This window comes from Mixophyes fleayi, chromosome 8 (genome assembly GCF_038048845.1).
Source record: "Mixophyes fleayi isolate aMixFle1 chromosome 8, aMixFle1.hap1, whole genome shotgun sequence".
NCBI lineage: Eukaryota > Metazoa > Chordata > Amphibia > Anura > Limnodynastidae > Mixophyes > Mixophyes fleayi.
Genome location: NC_134409.1, coordinates 126503470 through 126524381, shown reverse-complemented (window position 1 = coordinate 126524381; position 20912 = coordinate 126503470). Strand labels below are relative to the sequence as shown.

Sequence of the window (20912 nt, the reverse complement as noted above, 5' to 3'; positions counted from 1 at the left end):
ATATCAGATAGATAGATAGATAGATATCAGATAGATAGATAGATAGATAGATAGATAGATATCAGATAGATAGATAGATAGATAGATAGATAGATAGATATCAGATAGATAGATATCAGATAGATAGATAGATAGATAGATAGATATCAGATAGATAGATAGATAGATAGATAGATAGATACATTAGTGAATCTGCTCATTTACATGATATGTGACGTTGTACATTACAGGAAGTGTTGCCAGCACTCATGCACGGAGAGGCGGTGAATATAGACATGGCGTTTATGACATATGTATCATATGAGAGAGGACAGATCACAGTGGAAGAGAAGCACCGGACGCTGCAGTGCATGAGAACCTTGGAGCTACCGGTCTGGCATAAAGACTGCACTCTGCAGCTCATAGAGAAAGCGTTGGGGGAGAGACTGAAGCACAGCGGGGGAGCCCTGCGCCTCCCTCTCCCCACCGGGCTGGGAACGGCAGGTACTGTACCCTGTAGTATAATAGAATACACCCTGATCTCCCACACTGGACACTTATATGCAGTGATTTGGGCACCGCTGGTCTGACTGCAGATCTCACTGAATAGAGAAGGTAACACAACTTCTGCCAGGTGCAAACGTTTCGGTTTTATGTCTCCATTCCTATACATTTGTATGGCAGCCCCCCTCCCCGCCCCCTTCTGCCTTCCTATAGATTTGTATGGTAGTCCCCCCCTCTCCGTTCCTATAGATTTGTATGGCAGTCCCCCCCCCTCTCCCTTCCTATAGATTTGTATGTCAGTCCCCCCCTCTCCCCTGTCCCTTCCTATAGATTTGTATGGCAGCCCCCCCCCTCCCTTCCTATAGATTTGTATGGCAACCACCCCTCCCTTCCTATAGATTTGTATGGCAGTCCCCCCTCCCTCCTCCCTTCCTATAGATTTGTATGGCAGTCCCCCCTCTACATTCCTATAGATTTGTATGGCAGTCCCCCCCTCTCCCCTCTCCCTTCCTATAGATTTGTATGGCAGCCCCCCCCCCCCTCTCTTCCTATAGATTTGTATGGCAGTCCCCCCCCTCCTCCCTTCCTATAGATTTGTATGGCAGCCCCCCCCCCTCCCTTCCTATAGATTTGTATGGCAGTCCCTCCCTTTCCCCTCTCCCTTCCTATAGATTTGTATGGTAGTCCCCCCCTCTCCGTTCCTATAGATTTGTATGGCAGTCCCCCCCCTCTCCCCTGTCCCTTCCTATAGATTTGTATGGCAGTCCCCCCCTCTCCCCTGTCCCTTCCTATAGATTTGTATGGCAGCCCCCCCCTCCCTTCCTATAGATTTGTATGGCAACCACCCCTCCCTTCCTATAGATATGTATGGCAGTCCCCCCCCTCCTCCCTTCCTATAGCTTTGTATGGCAGTCCCCCCTCTACATTCCTATAGATTTGTATGGCAGTCCTCCCCTCTCCCCTCTCCCTTCCTAAAGATTTGTATGGCAGCCCCCCCTCCCTTCCTATAGATTTGTATGGCAGTCCCCCCCCCTCCTCCCTTCCTATAGATTTGTATGGCAGCCCCCCCCTCCCTTCCTATAGATTTGTATGGCAGTCCCTCCCTTTCCCCTCTCCCTTCCTATAGATTTGTATGGCAGCCTCCCCCTCCCTTCCTATAAATTTGTATGACAGCCCCCCACCCCCCTCCTCCCTTCCTATAGATTTGTATGGCAGTCCCCCCTCCCTTCCTATAGATTTGTATGGCAGTCCCCCCTCTCCATTCCTATAGATTTGTATGGTAGTCCCCCCTCTCCCCCCCTATAGATTTGAATGGCAGTCCCCCCCCTCTCCCTTCCTATAGATTTGTATGGTAGTGCCCCCCCCCCTCTCCCTTCCTATAGATTTGTATGGCAGTGCCCCCCCCCCTCTCCCTTCCTACAGATTTGTATGACAGTCCCCCCCCTCCATTCCTATAGATTTGTATGGCAGTCCTCCCCCCTCCCTTCCTACAGATTTGTATGGCAGTCCCCTCCCTCTCCCTTCCTATAGATTTGTATGGCAGTGCCCCCCCTCTCCCTTCCTACAGATTTGTATGGCAGTGCCCCCCCTCCCTTCCTATAGATTTGTATGGCAGTGCCCCCCCCCCCTCTCCCTTCCCATAGATTTGTGTGGCAGTCCCCCCCTCCCTTCCTATAGATTTGTATGGCAGTCCCCCCCTCTCCCCTCTCCGTTCCTATAAATTTGTATGTGGGCAGCACAGTGGCCTAGTGGTTAGCACTTCTGCCTCACAGCACTGGGGTCATGAGTTCAATTCCCGACCATGGCCTTATCTGTGTGGAGTTTGTATGTTCTCCCTGTGTTTGCGTGGGTTTCCTCCGGGTGCTCCGGTTTCCTCCCACACTCCAAAAAACATACTGGTAGGTTAATTGACTGCTATCAAAATTTTGACCCTAGTCTCTCCCTCTCTGTCTGTCTGTGTCTGTGTGTGAGCGTGTGTCTATATTAGGGAATTTAAACTGTAAGCTCCAATGGGGCAGGGACTGATGTGAATGAGTTCTCTGTACAGCGCTGCGGAATTAGTGGCGCTATATAAATAAATGATAATGATGATGATGATGATGATGACAGCCCCCCACCCCCCTCCTCCCCTCCTATAGATTTGTATGGCAGTCCCCCCTCCCTTCCTATAGATTTGTATGGCAGTCCCCCCTCTCCCTTCCTATAGATTTGTATGGCAGTCCCCCCCTTCCATTCCTATAGATTTGTATGGTAGTCTCCCCTCTCCCCCCCTATAGATTTGAATGGCAGTCCCCCCCCCCTCTCCCTTCCTATAGATTTGTATGGCAGTGCCCCCCCCTCTCCCTTCCTATAGATTTGTATGGCAGTGCCCCCCCCCTCCCTTCCTACAGATTTGTATGACAGTCCCCCCCTCCATTCCTATAGATTTGTATGGCAGTCCTCCCCCCTCCCTTCCTACAGATTTGTATGGCAGTCCCCTCCCTCTCCCTTCCTATAGATTTGTATGGCAGTGCCCCCCCTCTCCCTTCCTACAGATTTGTATGGCAGTGCCCCCCCTCCCTTCCTATAGATTTGTATGGCAGTGCCCCCCCCCCTCTCCCTTCCCATAGATTTGTGTGGCAGTCCCCCCCTCCCTTCCTATAGATTTGTATGGCAGTCCCCCCCCTCTCCCCTCTCCTTTCCTATAGATTTGTATGGCAGTCCCCCCCCCTCCCTTCCTATAGATTTGTATGGCAATCCCCCCCTCCTCCCTTCCTATAGATTTGTATGGCAGTCCCCCCTCTCCCTTTCTATAGATTTGTATGGCAGTCCCCTCCCTCTCCCTTCCTATAGATTTGTATGGCAGTCCCCCCCTCTCCCTTCCTACAGATTTGTATGGCAGTCCCCTCCCTCTCCCTTCCTATAGATTTGTATGGCAGTCCCCCCCTCTCCCTTCCTACAGATTTGTATGGCAGCCCCTCACTTACCTGTAGTAGTGCTGGCCAGCGTTGCTCCTCACTTCTCAGATCAGCAGACAGGAAGTGAAGACTTCCTGTCTGCTGCATGGTATCGTGGGAGCCCATATAGCAACAGGCAGCCTAGCGATTGGCTGCCTGTCGGTGACCACTGATCAACAAAAGCAGTGCTAAAAAATTAAATATCAGCAGCAACGCGCCCCTGGGACCCAGCGCCCTAGGCTGCAGGCTGATCAGCCTAATGGTTGATCAGTCCCTGTGCACAAGTGTAACTCGTGTGCTATTGATAAATTGTGTTAAATTACATGGTGCATGGTGGAAGGTGACAGCAGTTTTTAATGACTAATGTAATAATAGAATAAGAATAAAAGAATAAATAAAGTAGATCACTAATCATAGAAATATGCATAGACCCACATGCATGTACAATGCATAATATTTTGCAATAGACCAAAAACATTGAAAAATGACATTCACGTACATGAGCCCAATATATAAAAAAAAATCAGTCTCTTATAGTTTATTAGATTATTAGATATTTTGCCCCTAAATGCAGCGTCAGTAAATTAACCCTTTGTGTTACTGGAATATGGAACTTTGTGTTCCGATGTCCAACGCTGTATTTTTATATTTTCAGAGATTTTCAACAATGTAAATAAAGAAACAACTAAAAAAGCGTTTCAGCTATGGGAAGAGGAATGCCAAGGACATGCGGGTTCCCTAGAACAAGGGACTTGTGAAATACCTATGAAGATGGAGACGGCAGACTTTCCAAAGAATTTAGAAATGCTTTTCAGATTGTAGATAATTGTGAGCAGAATGATTTGATCTGTCATGTAGTTAGTAGGATGTAGAGATTGCAAATAATTAAGGGAATGAAATGAGCTAATCAGTAAAATTATCTTTGGTGTTAGACCGTCATAATCTGGAGAAATATGGATAAAGTTCCATACAACGTCTGACTGCTCCTAACGGGAAAGTAATGGATATACAAACCTCATTATTTAAAGCTTTAGCCCAAAATACTAAATTCTGTTGGATGATCACAGGAAATAGTTGGGGCAAGCGATGGAACTAAATGTTTGAAATAACTTGAAACGAAACATGTGATTGGTTGGTAGGTTCAAGTAGAGTAAGATCTTCAGAATGCTTAATCCAGGCTTCATGCTGACTTGTTGATTGGTACAAGTACATCCACGGTCCTACCAGTCGTTGGCACATTGACATACCTCCCAAAATTTTGTAGTTAGGAAATCAGGACAATGTGCACACTCTGCTACTTCCCGGGATCAGGGCCGCCATCAGGGGGTATGGCTTGGGACCTGGACAGATTAGGGAGCCCAGACAGACCCTTTCAACAGTCCGGATTCCCTGGTCTCTCCGGGCCTCTTAGTCTGACCGTCTGTCCCCCTTCCGCGATTCTGCCGCTCCCGGTCACTGATAGGCTGGTCGCATGCGGCATGGTGAAAAATTCACTCCGAGCCGTGCTCCCTGCCTATCTAACCGGGAGTCGTAGGAACAACAGGTAACTGAGTTGGGCATTTATTATGATTTGGGGGAGCGGAGCATTTATTCTAATAGAGAGAGGGGTGGAGCCTTTATTGTGGTGAGGGGGGGTCATTTACTGTGATGAGGGAGGGTGTGGGGAGCTCAGGATCCCTTCCCCTAAAAAAAAATCCTACAACAAATTGTGTATTGAAGGACTGACGGCACCCAGCAGAGATCAGGCCGTACTTCCCAACTTTTCGTTCCGCGGGACCAAGGTGTCTGCGGGCAGGACGGCAGGACAGTTGGGAGCTATACATTGATTTCTTGCGAAGTGAAACCCATTGACACTTATAGCTCTGGTTATAGAGATGTAGACAAGCCTAGGAATTATGTGATTTACTTTGAGTGAATTCCAGTGAAATGTGGTCAGATTTGTACATATGAGTGAGGATATTTTGGTAAATATAACTTTTGTTACCTAATGATTGTGCTAATATAGTATTTAATCAATATATAGAATGACATTGTCACAACCCCTAAATCATTGATGAGATGAAGTCAGTAATATGCTGATGAATTCCCATCATGCTCAGTCGTGGTTTTTTTTTTTAACAAGTGTTTATTAATGGTCAAAAAGGCAAAAACAGAACACCACAAAATCAGAATACAGTGGTACATAGGTTTGAAATACTTCACTAGGAAGGAGACAGCAGTATTCAGGGACAATGTAGGTATAACAACAACAGAACCTTCAAGTCTTCTTTCAAAACTGCCGTTTTGGACTATTTTCAGTTTACAGACACTTGTTGATGTGTTTGATCTGGACTTAGAGACTTATATGGACCGATTCCCTCTGGCAAATTTCCAGCGCTAATTATCATTGTGACATTGGATTTTAGTGTGTTTATACTTATTGACATTTAGGAATAAATTGAACAATCCTTTTAGAAATGTTGCATTAGATATTGTTAATCTCACTCACAATATATATTACTTCTAGGTGTCCGTATCCATTTATTCCATACTACCTTATTGCATTGGTAGTAATACTAGACAATTCATCTGTTGTACATACAAAGTTTGCCTTATATATATAACATTTGGAGCGCTGAATCAATATCCTTTGCTTCTTTGCGCTCAGAACAGGTGCCCAGAATGGTGTTAGCATCCGGTGTACCCCTCTGAGCACAGACAGGCCCCTATGCTGCCATAGACACGCCCCCCGCGATGACTCAGACACCCTCCATGATGCCATAGACACGCCCCTGTGATGACTCAGACACGCCCCTGTGATAACTCGGACACGCCCCATTATGCCATAGACACACCCCCATGATGACTCAGACACGCCCCATGCTGCCCTAGACACGCCCCCATGCTGCCATAGACATGCCCCCGTAATGACTCAGACACGCCCCATGATGCCATAGACACACCCCATGATGACGCATTCACGTCCCATTTAGTCGACTGTCCCGCTTTGAAATCCTTCAGTGTTGGCATCTGCCTTTTGTATGCATGTGTTGTACAGACACTGCCTACTTGTGTGACATCAGCTATTGTTGACTGAGCACAGTGGAGGTAGCCATTTTGTATACACCCAACACGGCTGACTCCATGGTGTGAATCAGATAGATACACTTTAAAGCAGTGGCAGAAATGGAAATATAGAAGTGGTGGTGTGGGAAATGTAAGTGAATGCACTTTGATAGTTTCACAATGAAAGCGGTAGGAGCAGTGACGCTATGATGTACCACCGTATACCGGCCCGCTTCCACCACTGCTTTAAGATCATTGGACTACACCAGGCTGATCGCATTATTTAATGGGCAAAAAGGGTTTTACATGACCGAATGTGAGATCCCATACCGCTCACATCATAGGTAAACCGAGGGGGGGGGGGGTCTTTAGTGCCTGGAACCCCCCAAGCCTGGGGCACTGTTTAATTGAGGTGGCTGGACCCTGTCCCTGCTTCACACGGCTCTGCTCGAAAAGAGAGAGCTGCGTACACCTAACAGTAGTGCACGCAGCATTGCCCATGTATATTATGGGGATAGGGAGAGTTGGAGAGTAGCCAAGCACTGTCTAAAATTATAGCTACGCCCCCATGCATGCTGGTCACGCCCACTAGCAGCATGGTGTGGAACCCCCCTCTGCAAATCCTGCATTTGCCCCTGCATATGTACTGTCTCCTCGGGAATGCCATGCATGGTACCCTATCCCATTTACAGAAAAACACACAACTCTGCTGTCTGAGCAATTTGTCTATAAAATATTATTTCTTCGTACAGCTGTTTGTTATCATTGTTATTGACAGTTTGGCCACTGGGTGGTGCTGTTTCTCAAAAAACTATAGATATTTATTTATATCTTGACTTCAACTTACTAGGTAGCTACTGACTACTTTTAATAAATACAAAAATGCTAATGATTGCTGCTTTACCGTGCAGAGATGTTAAATTAAGTCCTACCTATAGATACCTTTTATTTCCCTCCGTGATTGTATTATAAACTGCTGTAATTTGCTGTATTAATTTTCATTAAAAAGAAAAATTGCTGTTTTGACTTCTGCCTGTTGAAGATGAACGGGGTTGAATTGTTTAGTTTAAGATAATAATAATAATAATAATAATAATAATAATAATAAAAATGAATAAAATGTAAAGGACTGGTCTATTTCATTCATTTGTAATTACCGCAAGATATTATAAGTATTAAAATAAAATATTTTCTATGTAGTTTGAAATTTTTGTAGTGAAATAAAATATTTGAATCTTAAAATAATTACTGTGGACCTTGAGATATTCCTCCATAAAAGAGACTTAGCCCTTCTAATTTTTGATACAAATTCCCTGGGTCAGTCTCCCCCATAATGCCCTCTACCATGTAATATAAATTTACCATCTCCCCCTCATATGGTAAGGAAATCTACAGCTTTATCACATGTCTACAATCCAAGTAATTTCACAACAGTTCAAATATTTCAATGTATCAAGCTGCGAGTTTCCGGCGGCTTTGAAAAGTGGAAATGTTGCCTCTAGCAACCAATCAGATTCTTTGGCCTGATTCATCAAGGTACGCAAACTCATACGCATCTGCTAAACGGGACTTGAGCTACGTAAAACACTACATACGCAGCGCAAACAGAGCAGATACGGCACTCAAAGTCAACTCAATCTCAAACTCCAACGCAAATATAAGGGTTTGCATCACTCAAAGTATGAAACATGAGTTTGCGTACCTTGATGAATCAGGCCCCTAGTTATCATTTATATAGTACAAATGATAACTAGAATCTGATTGGTTGCTATGGGCAACAGCTTCCCTTTTTCAAATCCGCCAGAAACTCACAGGGGATCTCTCTTTGTACAACCTAGTAGAGAGGAAGACTTCCTTCAGAAGGGCCAAAAACATTTACCAAAGTATTAGTAGCCCCATTAATTACAATACATAGAGGGGAAAAAATATTTCATTTTTGTTGTTCTTAAATAACCTTCGCATGTAGCCTTTGCCATCTATTTTAATAAAACATCAGTCTGACTTTTCTGGCCTGAAATTACACATCAAAACTAGAAAACATCAATGGCTTAAGAGAGAGTTCCAACCTTTCAGGTTAAAAAATGATTACAGTGAGCATATTCACTTAAAAGTATTCTTATATAGAAAAGTGAAGCTGTGCGGACAAAAGTGTAAGCAAACGTTCTATTAAAACAGAAAATGTCCTGTGATTGGATGGTATTATTGGTCCCCTTACCCATAATGTACTCTGACATCGCAATAAAATATGCAATCCCCTCGGAGTGAGGTGTGATTTTTTTTTTTAACATAATCACTCCACTTAGAGTGCTCATTTAGGGTTATGTTCTAAGCTGCTATTAATGATATACAGCTTGCTATCAATGATGAAATTACCATGGCAACCACAGCTGCATGACATATGATGTAGTGAGCAGAGAGGCTTTGTAACCGAGTACAAAACTGGGATTGCACCTTTTGATATAGTAAAAGTTCAAGGGCTAGATTTACTAAACTGTGGGTTTGACAAAGTGGAGATGTTCCTATAGCAACCAATCAGATTATAGCTATCATTTATTTAGTATATTCTACAAAGTGACAGCTAGAATCTGATTGGTTGCTATAGGCAACATCTCCACTTTTTCAAACCCGCAGTTTAGTAAATATACCTAAAAGATTCCAAATACCCCCAGAAATACCTTTAAGATGGATAGTGGAGGTACTAGTAGGATTATCCATAGCCTCCAGTTTTCAAGACTTCACATATATTACATTCATGTAATATTTCAGTGCATTCCATATTTCGCTTTCTTATATTAATTTTTCTTTATCTCTCCGCCAACAGTGTCTTGTTTGAATCAGTTCGTTTTGCTAAAGACACAAGGCACATTTTAAATCCCATTACCATTCCACCTTTAAGTTTCCAAAAGTACTGTCATGATCAGACCCACCTAGGCATTTGTGACATGTGGGTGTAAAAGGGTTAATGAAAACAAACCACCTGGTCTGTCTAAAATGGCAAAAATCCCTCAAAATTATATCTCACACTATTAATCCAAAGTTATTTTTGACACAACTAATATCTGATCACTCTTAGGAAGTGTTTAGTTACTCCCTGACTTATCTCAAAATGGAATTACAACCTAATTTAATCACATTACTGTAATCCAAACAATGCATTAACACAGCATTATAAAGACCAAGAGTATCTGGGAAATATTTAATAGCACAAAGACAGAACATTATTAAATGGAATTTAATATGACAAAAGGTCACAATGATTACTGAGTATAAATAAAACACAGAAATAGTCATAGTATACACACATACACTTTTGCTAACATTTGCCACCTGGGGAAGGCTAGAAGGTGTGGACAATTCAGTAGAAGACTAAGCCAAAAGAAGTTACAAATCTAAAATAATTGCAGCACTTTTTAAACATTGTTATTCTTGCTCAAGCCCAGCTTCTTCACGACATCATGGCAAGAGGTGTGCTGATATGCTAATCTGTTTAACTTGTTTAATTGTTTCATTGCCCTTTGTTCAATACAGTTCTCCTATTAAGTTCAATATATTATCTCTCGCTTCTTTACATACTAAAGTGCAGTTTAGTGAAACGGTTGATTTTTCTGCAATTTTTTCTAGCAATTTTAATGACGGTCATACCGCTCATAAACAGGAAAAGACTTTGCTAGGTCATTTACCAGGCTATACAGTTTTACATTACATACGGCTGCTGTCTTTGCCGCTTTAAATACAGAAAGTGGAAGTCGCTATGCAAACTGATGTCAATACAAACTGCTGTTTATGCCAGGGTTCGGGATATAACAGAACCAGGTCCGTCATGTAGATTGTCATTTTTATGCTAAGTCTGCATTTGGTTTTTATAGTCATTTTAAAAATCAGATTTTTTTTGTCTGTGTTGTTGTCGTTGGTGGCATCACACTCGTAATTCCATTCCCAACCTCATAAATACACCTCCTTTTGTAACTATTTAAAAAAACAAGATTTTGCTCTACAGGGCAATATTACTTAAATGAAGTTGCAGTATTGACTACTTGGTGGGGGTGGATATATTAATAAAGGGGTTGTCCCAAAGCTTGCTTTAAGTTTGGACAGTTAAGACATTGTCCATGTCTTATTTTTTAGTGCAAAGAGAGCAGTTTATATAAACTGGTGACTGTGGTGCGTAATAGATTATTGTGACACATCTGAAAGTCCAATTTCATCAACTTCCAACACATCCATTTACAATGCTTCCATTTGTACACTCAAGTTCCGGCTTTGCCTTATTTACCCTCGTTCACATCCACCAACATTTGGCTTAGACAACAGTACAAAATAGGTGTGATCTGGAAGAAAAGAGATTATACAACTTGGCAACACTCGGTAAGGTGTGTAGGCTTGTCCTCAGTCATCTGTCATTTCCTTAGGTAACAAGTTAAATAACCAAAAGATTACCATGGTAAATATGAAGACGATGCATCTTTTTGGTTTACACAACATACCATGTGACATACGTGTTAGGGTTTACTTAGGCGTAGTCTCTACACTTGTGTGACCTACTTTCTGTTGCATTGCATGCACACCCATAAACAATAATGATAATTGATGTCTGCAGTAATCAGAGCTCTGTATTTACGCGGAGAGAGCAAAGTGCAGTTCTTGTCCAACTGTCCTGTTTACAGAGGAACACTCCATGTTAGATGCATTTAATCCAAGGGCAGGATGGTGGCTCAGTGGTTAGCACTTCTGCCTCACAGCACTGGGGTCATGAGTTCAATTCCTCTGTGAGGAGTTTGTATGTTTTCCCTGTGTTTGCCTTGGTTTCCTCCGGGTGCTCCGGTTTCCTCCCACACTCCAAGAAACATACTAGTAGGTTAATTGGCTGCTATCAAAATTGACCCTAGTCTCTCCCTCTCTGTCTGTCTGTGTGTGTATATTAGGGAATAAATTTATACTGCAAGCTCCAATGGGGCAGGGACTGATGTGAATGAGTTCTCTGTACAGCCCCGCAGAATTAGTGGCGCTATATAAATAAATGATGAAGATGAAAGAAGATTAGTTGCATTTGTCCCGGCTTCACGCTGACAAGTTAGTTTTACACATGTGCTCTATAATATAACCACATAAAACCTTGTATCTGTGATTTAGGTTTGGTGCACACTAAATGTATTTTACCCAATTAAAGTGCCAATTACACAATAAGTGGCTGTTAGGTTCAATATCGCATTAGTGTGTAGGCTCCCACCACCATGTTTTATCGTTCCAAAGCACATCGTATTGTTTAATTTGATTTTATTATCAGACTAAAATTCTCTATAAATGATGGAATGATGTCGGGCAAATTCTGCAGTGTGTACTCACTCACGGCCAACAGTTTAGGCAGATCTCTATACAGTTTACAGAGTCACAATCTTTTCAGCTGATGGTTATGACAGATGAAGAGCACAGATCTGAAGGTAAATTGTGTAAAACGTGTATAGTGTGTACACATGAATCGGCTGCTGATCGGGACTTTCAAAACCCACAGCTGGGCTATAACCTCAACTAATTACATTGCCACAATATAATAGATTGATTGATACATTCTTTTCCCCATATTTTCCAAAGGCTGGCACCAATGCTTTCTAATCTCCCACTCTAGTCTTAAATTGAAACAATTAACTATTCTCATATTTTCTAAGATATTAACTAGTGCACGGGCGAGACTGCAGGGAGGAGTTGCAAAATGTTAAAAGTGGTTGCAGGGGAGCTGAATTCATTGTTGTATGGAAGTGGATTAAATAGCGGTTGTTTAGTGGGTTGGCATGTGCACCACTTACTAATCCCCATCACACCAAAACCCCCCGGTCCCTGCAAGTTTGCTTTAATAATATGAAAAAGAAATCAACGATAGATCAAAATGTGAAAAACCAAATTCTTTATTCATTCTATCAATAACAATAGTTTAAATTTCATCATTGGATACATTAATATCAATCCATACCATACAGGGTTATGAACCAGAATACACAGGAGGCGGCGGGAAGCAGCCAGGTGTGTACATCAACAAAAGGTTACAGTACAACGCATGAAGCATCTCATCCATGTTACCAAAACTTCTAGGTAAACATGCTAACAAAATAATCACCTTTCCAGTGCAGTTTATGTGAAAACAAAAATAAAGATATAAGAAGTGTCATCTCTCTTGTGCTTCGCATACTATATCCTTAACCGTTTCCCTGCCAAAAGAGACAGCATAGTGCGGCAGGGGGCTATCTTGGCAGTGAAAGAGTTAACACGTCGTACCGACAGAGGAGTCTTCTTAAAGGCACAGTACAGAAAGATCTCCCCCTGTGAAGTTATTGCTCACTTACAGAAAAAAAACAGCAACAACATGAAAATACAATCTTTAATATTAATATAGATACATATTTTATTGGCAAAAAAAGAAAATGTTGTCTGTCTTAATTTATTATCGTGCTGTTATTACTCTATGACCCGGATGTTCATGTGCTGATGTTTTTCGCCTCAGATAAACATTCATCATTTTATATTACTTTATAGCCTACGTGTGATATACTGGGACTGCAGGGCATATTAACCACACAGTGCACAAAAAAAAAAAAAAATTAAACATTCAATGTTCCTTACTTAACAGGTATATCTAACATTGAAATGAACCACAGTCTACAGTCCCCCTGTTGGTGAACTCTTTCGCATGTATCCCCCAAGTAACATTTTCTATTAGATACTTTTGACAAAGTTATGAAAGAAACTTGCAAATAATTTTAAAGACACTCTATCCTAAACACGTTTTTGCGTAAAAATGCCTGATACAGGGAAATTCATTTGCTAGATATAGATTAAAGGGTTGTATATGTCAGCTTGTTGTATGGGTCTCTGTCATTTTCGGTTAATCTGGCTTGGCCATGCTCCCTGATAGTGCTAAATACCACCCCGTATTATAGACCCCTAAAAACTGTGAGAGAAATATTACTAATGATTCATATAGACTCGATTACTTTTGGAGAGGATTACCAACCTATGGAAGGAAGACTAAAACAATGTCAGTTTAGGGTAAAGTAAATGCAAGATATAATTTAGTAACACTTTTATAGACGAATATATATTTTATAGGGAAAGACCTGCGACAAGAATCTTATTAGGCATTCATTTGTTAATTAGACAAATAGTGGAAAAATATGGTTAGGAAGGAAATATTTCACATTACTGTGCGTGTACAGTACATAAAAGTACTAATATCTTAAATTAAAGGAGAGAAGAAAGTATGATGTGATTGCAGAGAGAGACATTTAACATCTACCTACTTTAAAAAGACATGTTTATAAATAAAAAATTAAAGGTGCCTACTACTTCATATGCAAATTATTTGTTTGTCCCTACACTATCCATTTTTCTTTTTTTACATAAACTTAATAAAATATTTTGGAAGTAGGGATATTTTTATAAACTAATCAGAAGTGTACAGTTTGCATTTTTATTAACATATTTATTTTCTTTATTTTAAGCATTTTCTAATAATGTATAGGTTGTATGTCTGTTCTTATCCGTATAAATGAAGGGAGGTTTAGTAAATGATTGTGAAAATGTATTTGTTAAAGGGAAATATACTTAATGCAGTGGGAGACAAAACAGATCAGAAAAGAGAAAATTAGATATCTCAATGTGACCCTTTAATGTATTTGAGTATTGGATGTACTCATTTAAACGTATAGAAAACAAAGCCCAAAGCATCACATAATCCCTTAAAACAATGTGTAAATGTTGGCAGTATATTTTTGGCTGTAGACTTTTTTCCAGGCTTGTCCAATTTACATTTATTTTTTATATTATTATTATTATTATTATTATTATTATTATTATTATTATTATTAATGTGTTTCACTCAACATTTACAGAAAAAATATACACATCTCTTCTCTGGAAAAATGGTACTACATAAGTAAGTGTCCTACTGATTTCATGCTACAGCAAGTATTTAATCAACAGTAGTTTATCGTACCTGAGTTTTTATTTAACGATAATACTGCATTTGTCACTTGTCCACATACATTTTCATATTACTTTTGATTAAAACAACAACATTGATTTATTAGCATTTGCTAGACTTCAAGAATAGCAAACAAAGATGGATTTATTTAGTCTTAATTAAGAACAGATGAGTGCAAATTGCAACACTCGTGGGATATGATTTGCCCAAATCTGTGAATAACGTCACAATTTTTTAGATTTATAAGTAATTTCCAATTAAACTATAAGCTTAGTAAAAAAAAAAAAAATAATTAGTGTATTTTTTAGTACTTAAAAGTGCAAATTATTTTTGGAAGCAAATACCACCATTTTTGAGTTGCAAATTTCTAAAATGTTTCACAATTTAGTGGTAGCAAAATAGAAGCATTTTTTTTAAATTTCACAAATTAGTGAAAATAAGTTAAAAATTAATTCATTTATGCAGAACAAAAAATGGTAATATTTTTATTACTAAAAATTATGTTAAATGCTACTACATTTCAATGACATCAAACTGCCCTCATTTTTCAAGATGAAAAATATGCGTGTCCATTGTAGATTAAAAGTTCAAGCACATCTTGAGCCTAAATCAGTTTTGAAATTGGCACTCATATTTTCTTAAAGGAGGAGTTAGGTTATTTTTACATTTCATGATTAAAATTTTGTTTTTTACTTCACGTTCATGTTCAATAGAGGGAGGGATCTTTGCGTTCTGCAAAACTTGCAATTGTCTTCATTTGTTGATTTAAGAATATTCCACCCACCACTAAATTCTCCTTACAAAGATACATACAGTATTCACATTTCAAGAGCCCCGTTATCTTAGAAACTACTGTTCTCTAGCTGGGGGAGAACTTTGCTTTTCTCCTCCCAAAAACACCTTTACCTGAGCCTACAGTTGTCTGCTTGAAAATTGGTACAATCAATTTCTCTATCAGGACAATAGAACATTAAATTTCAGCACAATAATTCGGAAGCACTTCTATGTTTTGACAAGAACATTTTGGCACTCTTGTTTACAATTAACTGCATTAATTCAATAGGTTTCACTAAGACACACTTCAGTCAGTGCAAGTCCAAACAAAATAGACCATAGTTTAAGGCACTTCATTCTGAATGAGAGAATCTAGTCTGACTACTACAAGACAAGAGGTTGCAGCTACAGGCAAAAAAATATAATTAGGCTACTGCATTGTTACAAATTACACCAGCCCTCTAATATACCTAATTTTGATCAAATGCACTTCCTACCATAATTGCATAGGTCTACATGAATAATTAATACATGAAAACTACCTTCACAACATCGTTGTATGTTATAATATTTAAGTAACAGTTATCTAAAAATACACTAATCTTATAGAACATCTTCCGATAAGACCGCAATAAATTGCATAAAATGCATTTATTATTCACATTGCCAAAAAAAAAGAAAAAGAAAAGGAACACGGAATCAATAAAAAAATTGCAGGTTTCAAACAAGTTTAACGTACCTCTAAAAATAAATAGTTTTTATTTTTTTGCTAAAAGATCTAGAAGCACTAATTCAGAAAACTCTTTCCCCCATTTCCAAATACGAATATACAAAATATTCCCTAATGTTTTGATTTCCAAAGAACTTTTTTCTTTTTTTTTTACATACAGACAAGGAAAGAAAGTACTAAAATAGTTGACAACTTTTAAGATGCATTTTTTGAACCGTAAAATATAAAAGATGCATTTTGACCCTCCAAAACTTGTCAAATAATCACACAATTAAAAAAAAAACAATCACATAATACAAATTTGCAAATTATTAATATAAATGAAATTATGTGGAGAAAAAAAATACAGACTCCCACAAACCAGTATGGTTGGCCGTGGTTGAATTTTTTCTTCCTATTCATCCTTGGTGAGAAAAACTAAATTTAAGGGAAATGTTCACTCTCAAAAAAAATTGTACCTATAGATTTAATCACAACATTTTTTTAAATTTAATGCTATTAAAATACATTTACAATTTAGAAGACCCTGCTTCATTATCTAGTTCTGCCCTTGGTGCAGGCTTTTCTAATTCTTAACTCAACCACCGCTTGACAACTGTCTCCGAGGAGCAGTTGTCGTCTGACCCGCCTTTTTTGCATCACAGCTACCTTGTGCAGAGACATATTTGAAAAATATTTTGGCTTGAGTATGCTGCACTTAAATAAAAAAATGACTAATGATTATTGCAAGGGATATAAATACCAACCACCCATGTACTGTATATTGAAGTATATCAATTAGTTTCAAGTATTGAATGTGAATCTCAATAAAGAGGAAGAAAGCAGAATAACACTTCTGCACCATAGTAAATAATAGGGAATGTAAAAACAATACGATCCACAGCAACTTCACAGCAAAATATGCTGCTATGAAAATGTATATTGCATAAACCTGTAATACTTGGCCACTAGTCATATTCAGTATGTCTTCCTCATTATGGCACTGATACCCATTTGAGCTAGACAAGTGTTCTCAGAAAAAAAAAGTTTCACTGTGTAAAGACTAAAGTTGGGTTCTACACTACAGGATTTTCACCCGATTATCCTGCCAATCCCACGATAAACAACTGTTAGGTCCAATATCGCATTAGTGTGTACACCCCCACGATCATGTTTAATCGGTCCAAAACACATCGTATCATTTGATTTGATTTTATAAATGGACATAAAATCTCTATAGACGAAGGAACGATGTCGGGCAAATTCTGCAGTGTGTATGCACTCACGACCGGCAGTGTCCATAGATCTCTATGGAGTGTTGGTAACATCATTAATAATATCGCATCGAGAGAAATTTTCTGTAGTGTGTACCCAGCCTAACACATTTGGGTTTGAGAGCTCATATCTTTTAAGACTAGCCAGTTAAGAGTTAAAAAAAATAATTAATATGGCTAGGGACAATTTCAGTTTTCCAGGTAACATCTCTATGCCAACTAAATACAGCAGGTTCTATATTCAGGGACATCTGGCCCTGGGATTTGAAAATGTGAATAGTTTTGTCTGGGGTTCAATAAGTTATGTTATGCTACAACCTGGAATGCTACTTACTTGCAGTGTGGTCCCCCCAACCCCACTAACCGATTTGGTGGGTTCCCTGATCCATTTAATGGTCCAGCAAACCTCGCCTCACTCAGACTATAGCCTTCATGTTACCGACTCCAGAATGAGCTTTCCATTCATGAGAATGGGAAGTTCATAGTATAATCAACAACACATAGCATAGATGGATTGGTACAGGCATTGGGGGACCTACTGATGCGAGAGGAAGGGTGGACCACAGGTAATTAGCATTCAATATTATAGCAAACTTTATTAAACTCCACCCAAAACTAAGTCGTCAGACTTAAGTTATCTTTTAATGGATAAAAGAGGTTCTGGACTAAAGATCTACCCAAACGTGTGCAAGATTCTAGAATACGATATCTAATATGGGGCAACAAATGTCAAACATCAGGAAATGTTCTGAATTAAAAGCACATCATCTCCTTGGCCAACAATAAACCATCCCTGGAACATTCAAGAACGATGTTGGAATAGAGTTTTACAGAATACAGAGGTTAAACCCGAATAAGACATTAACCCTTCTATTTTGAATCCTGAGTTATTTTTTTAGAGAAGGGAAAGCTGAAAAAATACTGCTTGAAATGCCTTTACTAGTTACAGCTCTGCTGATAAATGCCATCTAATTACACTGTGCATATTGGAAAACATAGTACTAAGTACCTATTCGAACAAAGAACAGGAAGACAGAGTTTATCTTCCTGTTCTTTGCAAACAATTTCACCAACCGAAATCCTAAAATAATTCCCCACAACCATATTATTAAGGCAGCTCTATGGAATCTACTCTTCTGCAAATAGATATTTGGTTTGTATACATTCATTGCCATATTTGTATTGACATATGGTGCCTTGTAAGCCAAACCCTCACAGACAGAAGCACTGTCTGAGGTATAGGGTTAGCGGATTTAAATAGATCTGACTTCACAATGGGTTTTGTCTGCAAGTGGATTAAACTGTATCTATTGTGCACAATACTTTGGAGGCAAAGCAAGTAATTATATACACAAATATCTTTACAAAATCCTAAGAAATAAAAAAAAAAAAGCGTAAGTGCTGGCCTATGGATGAAACACAGCGAAATTTCTATGAAAATGAACTATTTAGAAATCTACTGCTCCAACATAGTACAATTTATGAAAGTCTGTAGGATGACGCCTTCTATCCAATGCTAACAGTGGTGGTCGTTTTCTTCCATGCTAATGCTGCTCCGCCGGCTGTTTCCTTTGGAGGCCCCTGGAGATACCGAGTGAAGCACCTCGTGTACTCTTGGAGAAAGAGTATCGTCCATGAATATGTCTTCCAGTTTGGAGCCCATCTTTGTGGGCATGCTGTAGGAGGTGGGAGAGTCCGTAATGTTCCTTAAGTTGTTGCTGAAAGTGATGGTACCATCGGTGAGATCCAAGGTGGAGGTGCCAGAAAGGTTGTGGTGGTTTTGCATAAGTTCTTGGTTGCAGCTGTCCAACATTGGTTCCTGCTTGATGACGCGACTCACCAGGTCGGCAGAACACAGACCGGTAGAAGGCATGATGGAAAGTCCATGGGCTCTGGCTTGCATCTCCAGCTCCTGAAAAGAACAACAAATTGTTGATAATAAGTTGGTAACCATACCAAATAAGAATTTTCTTAGTTTATTAACTCTTAAGCTGGGGACACACTACACAGTTTTCAACCAATAATCGGCTAAATCAGCCGACATACGACCGCTCGTTCAAAAGTCGGGTCAGTGTGTGCAGTGACACGATGGTCGAAAGTCTGCCCAAATGGATGATTGTCGCCTCATTTTGTTGGTCGTACCGTTTAATATTTTCGTTCCAATCTCGTTTCCGCTGTGTAGTGTGTATAAACTGCCGACCGATCCACAACAGTGAGTACGAAATTACAGTCATTGCTCACGACAACATGGCTGTAAAAAGTCGCTAATGGGAGGTCCGCTCTTCCCTTTATCATCCTAAACAAGGCTAGTGTGTATGCAGTCCATGGACCGAGCCATCGGACCATCGATCGCATGTAAAATCGCTCGGCATAAAAAGTTGGTCGAAATTTCTGTAGTGTGTACCCAGCTTTAAGAGCCAATTTAATTCAGTGCGAGTTGCCTCGTACGTCACTAATATGTGCCTAATACCTGGAAGAGCTATTCAATTCCAGGAGCATCTCTTACTGGTTTACTGGGCAGCACGGTGGCTCAGTGGTTAGCACATTTGCCTTACAGCACTGGGGTCATGAGTTCAATTACCGACCATGTCCTTATCTGTGAGGAGTTTGTATGTTCTCCCCGTGTTTGCGTGAGTTTCCTCCGGGTGCTCCGGTTTTCTCCCACACTCCAGAAACTTACTGGTAGGTTAATTGGCTGCTAACAAATTGACCCTAATCTGTGTGTCTTGTGTGTGTGTGTTAGGGAATTTAGACTGTAAGCTCCAATGGGGCAGGGACAGATGTGAGTTCTCTGTACAGCGCTGCGGAATTAGTGGTGCTATATAAATGATGATGATGACTGTGGCCAGCAGAACAACAGGGCAACGAGTGACTTGGAAATGACAGAGGAATATAAAATTAAAATCTACCTAACGCTATATTTTAATGTTTTTGATGGATTTCTTCTCTAATGTTCAAAACATAAGGTGATCTCACCTCATTATATTTTTCAATGCTCAACTAAACTAAAAAGCAAGCTGCTATCTTCAGCGGCAGAATTGGAGAATATTTAGTTAAATACAATATTTCCGCAAGGAACTTAATGATTTCCACATTCGTCAGATAATGTAAACATGTAGGATGCCAAAACACCAACAGCCCAAATCAAGATTAATTTATAAACACATTGCGTTGGCTAGGTGCACAATAACGTAAGATAGATGACACGTGTCAGTACACATTATCAGAACACTTTTTCACCGAGCTAAAATTACCATTGCATAACACACAGTCGCCCCAAGGCACCGGTATATGTTATATCTACTTAGTGAAGATAATTGCACTTGAGCTCATTATCAAGGTGCCTAGTGATAACTAAAAAAAAAAAGCTGTTAAAATGAGGAAGTAAAATAAATTTAAATGAGTATTAATTGGTCTGAATATGAATGTTATATCCCAGAGGAAAGTAGACCAGGGAATGAAACTTCTGTTCACCAAGATCCATTCCCTAATTTTAGCACATTTTCTTATATGCCTTGAGGATGAAAATAAAGGTTGATAAGTTAAATGTACGAACTTTGTTTCATACAAAAGCTGCAATACGTACACGTGTCTATTCATCTGTCTAAGTTACTGTTTCCATCTGTCTAGTTTTAATGCGGCAAATGTTTTCATGCTCTGAATGGCTACCGGTTGGCCTTCCCCACTGAACCTTCTAATTCTTTGACTGGCTATAGGTT

General features: G+C 39.8%; 2 protein-coding genes across 11 annotated transcripts in view; one reads left to right on the top strand and one right to left on the bottom strand.

Moving 5' to 3' along the window:
* LOC142099688 (2-epi-5-epi-valiolone synthase-like) overlaps positions 1-5037 on the top strand; it is a 16500-nt gene extending 11463 nt beyond the window's left edge. The window contains exons 4-5 of the mRNA XM_075183438.1: positions 231-483; positions 4075-5037. Coding sequence (XP_075039539.1) covers positions 231-483; positions 4075-4241 — 420 coding nt within the window. The 3' untranslated portion in view covers positions 4242-5037. The remainder of the gene's footprint in view (positions 1-230; positions 484-4074) is intronic.
* Positions 5038-12346: 7309 nt separating this feature from the next.
* The window catches only part of MITF (melanocyte inducing transcription factor), a 183138-nt gene continuing 174572 nt past the window's right edge, over positions 12347-20912 (bottom strand). For all 10 annotated transcript variants that reach the window (XM_075183428.1, XM_075183427.1, XM_075183429.1 and 7 more), the window contains one exon: positions 12347-19105. In XM_075183428.1, the coding sequence (XP_075039529.1) occupies positions 18710-19105 (396 nt within the window). In that variant the 3' untranslated portion in view covers positions 12347-18709. The remainder of the gene's footprint in view (positions 19106-20912) is intronic.